Source organism: Anneissia japonica, unplaced genomic scaffold (assembly GCF_011630105.1).
Source record: "Anneissia japonica isolate Jap-2015-1 unplaced genomic scaffold, ASM1163010v1 scaffold287598_len761594_cov195, whole genome shotgun sequence".
Classification (NCBI taxonomy): Eukaryota; Metazoa; Echinodermata; class Crinoidea; order Comatulida; family Comatulidae; genus Anneissia; species Anneissia japonica.
This window is the reverse complement of record NW_022705477.1, coordinates 192,575-198,689: the sequence shown is the minus strand read 5'-3', so window position 1 is coordinate 198,689 and position 6,115 is coordinate 192,575. Positions and strand designations below refer to the sequence as shown.

At 38.0% G+C, this 6,115-nt stretch overlaps 1 protein-coding gene and 6 non-coding genes across 7 annotated transcripts in view; all 7 read right to left on the bottom strand.

Moving 5' to 3' along the window:
• Positions 1-6: 6 nt before the first annotated feature.
• Positions 7-6,115, bottom strand: part of LOC117105566 (protein kinase C and casein kinase substrate in neurons 2 protein-like) — a 12,477-nt gene continuing 6,368 nt past the window's right edge. The window contains exons 7-9 of the mRNA XM_033246744.1: positions 2,008-2,072; positions 1,186-1,809; positions 7-1,054 (exon numbers count right to left, since the gene is read on the bottom strand). Coding sequence (XP_033102635.1) covers positions 876-1,054; positions 1,186-1,809; positions 2,008-2,072 — 868 coding nt within the window. The 3' untranslated portion in view covers positions 7-875. The remainder of the gene's footprint in view (positions 1,055-1,185; positions 1,810-2,007; positions 2,073-6,115) is intronic.
• Trnag-gcc lies at positions 2,670-2,740 on the bottom strand. Its single transcript has one exon. It is a non-coding gene; the product is annotated as a tRNA-Gly (tRNA).
• Trnag-gcc lies at positions 3,334-3,404 on the bottom strand. Its single transcript has one exon. It is a non-coding gene; the product is annotated as a tRNA-Gly (tRNA).
• Trnag-gcc lies at positions 3,625-3,695 on the bottom strand. Its single transcript has one exon. It is a non-coding gene; the product is annotated as a tRNA-Gly (tRNA).
• Trnag-gcc lies at positions 4,392-4,462 on the bottom strand. The gene has a single exon. It is a non-coding gene; the product is annotated as a tRNA-Gly (tRNA).
• On the bottom strand, positions 5,063-5,133 carry Trnag-gcc. The gene has a single exon. It is a non-coding gene; the product is annotated as a tRNA-Gly (tRNA).
• Positions 5,343-5,413, bottom strand: Trnag-gcc. The gene has a single exon. It is a non-coding gene; the product is annotated as a tRNA-Gly (tRNA).

Here is a 6,115-nt window from a genome sequence, read left to right as displayed (position 1 = left end):
ATTTTGGACAGGTTCTGAACATTAATTCGGCTCATCCTACAATCATTTATAATTACTGACGTACAAACCACATCAGCGATCGACCAGAGTGCCATGGTCACACTTGTCACAAATACAACATATATGTTGATTGATTGATTGATTGCATCATGGTTCGTTCTTTTTTTATATAGTGGCTTTATCAGCATGTATTTGTTTCAGCATATAACATTATTAATATGGCTAGTCCTGGGTCCCATTAGGGTGTGAGACATTCCGGGTACAACTCCCACACAAACCTCTTTTTTAGATTGAAATTTATATGGTATTGTTAAATTCAAGAGAAGGTGGATTAGAGGCGAAAGAATAAGGCAGCTCTTGTTGGTCATGTGCGAAGTTTTAGGTAAATTGCAAAGCAAAATGACGGTCAGTTTCTTTTTAAGTTTATTCATGTCATTCCCTAATGTAACTTCTCAAAGTTAACCAGTGCCTATTTTATTGAAGTTTGATTTCCATATAAACAAACAGACGTTGAAAACTACACTATTAGAAGAAATTATAACATAATTGCAAATTCAAAATACCAAAATAATAAAAAAGTAATATATGTGCATCTGCTGGGAAATGAACCCGAGTCCACCGCCTGGCGAGCGATAATTCCCATTTCAGTGCTGAAGGCTAGATAAATTTCCTTTGCTCAGAAAATTTCCAGTGTGGTGGGGGCTAGAAGGTGGAAGCTTATTTAGAGGGCATGCGTTCCCCCACGCCCCCAAAGATACGCAAATGCATAAACACGCATATATTATAATTGTTTTATTTGCATAAATATATAGGCTGGATAGTAGACGATTTCATTTCAAATGAATTGTATTAAACAGTGTCGTAATCGGTAACAACTAATTATTGTTTATGGATTCTGACGAACCAACTGGAATAGTCGATGTCACATTTGTGGAAATGTATTCAGGTTTAAGTAGTCGGACGTAACCAGCTGGAAAGAGACCAGTCCTGCTGCCGATACGACCGTACGCCCAACCATCATCGTTGGTCTGGCCAAGTTGAAAGAAAACTTCACCTGAACACGAAATAAACAGATTAAAAAACAGTAAGTCAATTGATACCGTAAGTAGGCCTATTAAACAAATTGCGATTCAAAAACCATTTCATGGAAGCGGTAAATGCCAAATAAAAATTTTTGCAGAATACCTCTCATTAGTGCGAGTTCGTCGTGCTGACCAGGTTCAAAATTCCACAAAGCTTGCACCCGATGTTCGGTTTGGTCGGAAGGTTGGAGCAACAGGTTTCGATGTGACCTCTGCTTACTTTTCATTGGATCATTTGCTTTATCCAGCATTCTGGGTCCTGTGTCACATGTTTCTCGACATTGCGTTACTGCATGACAGGACTGAACTGCTTCTGTGTCACGCGCCACACGTTCTGATTGGCTGCCATGCGACCAGACACAACTGTTGGTAGCGTTGTTGGCAGAACCAGTGTCAGTGCTCCAGAGGGAGCTACTGTGTTGCCCGAAGACATGTGATCCTACCTCCTGCTTATCATTCGGTTTTGTATAACTAGTGCTCCTCAGAGAGCTACTGTGTTGCTTGAAGATATTCGATCCCTTCTCCCGCTTATCATTTGGTTGTATGTAACCTGTGGCGTCCTTGTTGCAACCATGATTTGAAGAGGCTTGTGTGGATGATGTACTGGGTTTCTGCTGAGCGGCTTTCTTGTGAGCGAGGAACAGGAGTCGTTGCTGAACTGCAGAAAGAGCTAAATTTTGTGACACCCGTTTTCTTTCTGCCTCGTTCACCTGTTTGGCAACATACTCTTAGAATGAAAGAAATCAGAAATTAACTTAGACATGCGCCATAAATTTAACATTCAAATTCTCTGGTGGCATATTTCCTTACCACATCCTATAAAGGCTATTATTTAATTTGTAAATACCTGGTAAATGTATTAAGAAATAATCACTAAGCTGACAGACGCCTAGTCAGTAAAAACAGGACACTTTTTTCGATTTACCTTTCCATGTTTGATTAGGCAAAAGCTCTTCATCTTCAAAATCTGACTCAAAACAATCGTACCAACTGAAACCAAGTACGTAAAATAGTTATTATAAAAGTGCAAAGAATGGAGCAAGGAGGATGTTTAGTCTCACTGGAGTTAAGTGCTCACGATACAACTGCAGTCTAGATAGAATAAGAATCATTATCGTTCTTATAAATACAGCAACTTTAAATGCATTTCCAAAGACATTCTTTATCATTTACATATTAGCCTATTAAATAATTTCTTTTTATTTTTTGAGACTTAAAATACAAAATTCAAAAACACTACCAATGTCTTAAAATTGTTTATATCCCGCCCTCTGTAATTTGTTATTATTTGTTTTTGGTTTCTAAACTGGTTAGAATATTAAACTACTGTTCTCTTACAGGATTTAAACCAGGGTCCTGAAATTGGATGGCAAGCACCCGAACCACCGAAATGCAACCATTATTGTTTACAAAATATAGTAATAGATGCTTACAATAAAGCTCTATATTGAATCCTGATTCAATATGTACATGCAAGTCGAATGAGATTTAAAAAAAAGACTCAGTGAAACCAGTTCTTTGGTTTTATACAACGGACACATTTTGTGTTAATATGTAGGCCTATTTGATTTAATAAATATAAAAAATTGCATCGGCCGGGAATTGAACCCGGGTCCCCCGCGTGGCAGGCGAGAATTCTACCACTGAACCACCGATGCTTCCACGTAATACTCGATGAGATGCAATATAGTATTTGTGAACTTTGAGCAGCTTTAAGCACGCATCGAAGTACCATTCGCAGTACACGCTGCTACTTGGGGATCGAATTCAACACTAGTAAGTAACCAAACGCAACCTGGTTTTAGTGGTTTATGACACCGGGCCAATATCTGGGTACTGGTATTCATTATCTGGAGGTCGTGGGTTCAATTCCCACAGGAATCACTTTTTAGGGGAAGTACTGAGTATTCAGTATAACACGTCAGGTAGGACAAAACATCACTGCTATTTATTTATTTATTTTTTATACTGAGTACTGGTCAGAATATTAGTAAACTACTGTTCTTCCACAGGAGTTGAACCCAGGATCCTGATATTGGAAGGCAAGCACCTGAACCACCAAAATGCAACTATTATTGTTTAGAGAAATAGGTTATAGATGCTTACAATGAAGTACTTATTCAATGTACATGCAAATCATTTTAGAATGAGATTTTTTTTAAAAAGCAATTAAGTGAAAACCAATTGTTTTGTTTATACAACGGACACATTTTGTGTTAATCATTATCTATTAGTTAAATATATAAAAAATTGCATCGGCCGGGAATTGAACCCGGGTCCCCCGCGTGGCAGGCGAGAATTCTACCACTGAACCACCGATGCTTCCATGCCAAGTCTCTATGAGATCCAATGTAGTATGCGTGAACTTTTAGATGCTTACAACGAAGTACAGTACTTGTATTATGATCCTGTTTCAATGTACATGCAAATCATTTTAGAATGATATTTATATAAAAAAAAACCAATTAAGTGAAAAACAATTGTTTGGTTTTATACAACGGACACATTTTGTGTTATTATGTATTTGTTAAATATAAAAAATTGCATCGGCCGGGAATTGAACCCGGGTCCCCCGCGTGGCAGGCGAGAATTCTACCACTGAACCACCGATGCTTCCACGTTATATTCGATGCAATGTAGTATCCGTGAACTTAAACTAAAATCGATTTTTTTTCTCGAGCACACACACCGGAATACCATTGCAAATTGGGGATCGGATTAAACTAGTCACAAAGCGCAACCTCGGTGGTGTAGTGGTTATGACAACTGGTCAGTTATCTGGAGGTCGCGTGTCCAATTCCCACCCGAATCACTTGCGATTTTTGGGGGATGTACTGTATTCAGTATGATAACACGTCAGGTAGGGCAAAACATCACTCCTATTTATTAATTATTATTATTATTATTAATGTATTTTGGGAAAATGCTGAACGTTTTACAATTGTGTAAAAAATGATAATCCAATTCAGCTTTAATGAAGCGTAGGGATATCTTCTCATACTTCCTAAGCAAACAAATTGGCAGGTCTTCCGAACTAAAATCCTTAATGTATTATTATTACAATTATAATGGGAACCTGGTCAGAATATTAATGCTACTGTTCTCCCACAGGATTTGAACCAGGGCCCTAACATTGGAAGGCAAGCATCTGAAACATGAATTCTAATTGAATACCATGTACTCGTACATGCGAGTCATTTTTCATTGAGATTGAAAAAATATATATATATTCAGTTAAACTAGTTGTTTTGTTGTATACAAAGGACACATATCGTGTTAATTATTTGTCTATTTAATAAATATAAAAATTGCACCGGCCGGGAATTGAACCCGGGTCCCCCGCGTGGCAGGCGAGAATTCTACCACTGAACCACCGATGCTTCCACGTAATATTCGATGAGATGCAATATAGTATTTGTGAACTTTGAGCAGCTTTAAGCACGCATCGAAGTACCATTCGCAGTACACTCTGCTACTTGGGGTTCGAATTCAACACTAGTAAGTCACCAAACGCAACCTGGTTTTAGTGGTTTATGACACCGGGCCAATATCTGGGTACTGGTATTCATTATCTGGAGGTCGTGGGTTCAATTCCCACATGAATCACTTTTTAGGGGAAGTACTGAGTATTCAGTATAACACGTCAGGTAGGACAAAACATCACTGCTATTTATTTATTTATTTTTTATACTGAGTACTGGTCAGAATATTAGTAAACTACTGTTCTTCCACAGGAGTTGAACCCAGGATTCTGAAATTGGAAGGCAAGCACCTGAACCACCAAAATGCAACTATTATTGTTTAGAGAAATAGGCTATAGATGCTTACAATGAAGTACGGTACTTATTCAATGTACATGCAAATCATTTTAGAATGAGATTTTTTAAAAAAAAGCAATTAAGTGAAAACCAATTATTTTGTTTATACAACGGACACATTTTGTGTTAATTATTATCTATTAGTTAAATATAAAAAAAAATTGCATCGGCCGGGAATTGAACCCGGGTCCCCCGCGTGGCAGGCGAGAATTCTACCACTGAACCACCGATGCTTTCATGCCAAGTCTCTATGAGATCCAATGTAGTATGCGTGAACTTTTAGATGCTTACAACGAAGTACTTGTATTATGATCCTGTTTCAATGTACATGCAAATCATTTTAGAATGATATTTAAAAAAAACAATTAAGTGAAAAACAATTGTTTGGTTTTATACAACCGACACATTTTGTGTTATTATGTATTTGTAAAATATAAAAAATTGCATCGGCCGGGAATTGAACCCGGGTCCCCCGCGTGGCAGGCGAGAATTCTACCACTGAACCACCGATGCTTCCACGTCATATTCGATGCAATGTAGTATCCGTGAACTTAAACTGAAATCGATTTTTTTTTTCGAGCACACACACCGAAATACCATTGCAAATTGGGGATCGGATTAAACACTAGTCACAAAGCGCAAGCTCGGTGGTGTAGTGGTTATGACAACTGGTCAGTTATCTGGAGGTCGCGTGTCCAATTCCCACCCGAATCACTTGCGATTTTTGGGGGATGTATTGTATTTAGTATGATAACACCTCAGGTAGGACAAAACATCACTCCTATTTATTTATTACTATTATTATTATTATTACAATTAAAATACAATGGGAAGTTGGTCAGAATATTAATGCTACTACCGTTCTCCCACAGGATTTGAACCACGGCCGTGGGTCATTTTTTATTGAGATTGAAAAAATATATATATTCAGTTAAACCAGTTGTTTTTTTTTGTATACAAAGGACACATAATTATTGTGTTAATTATTTGTCCATCTGATAAATATAAAAGTGCATCGGCCGAGAATTGAACCCGGGTCCCCGCGTGGCGGGCGACACATTCATGACCAGCTCTCTATTTCATTGTTTGTTTTTTTGCTTTGTTTTGGTCCCCGCGTGGCGGGCGATAATTTTTTTTTGGGGGGGGGGGGGTACCGGTACTGAGTATTCAGTATGGTAACACGTCAGGTAGGGCAAAACATCACTCCTATTTATT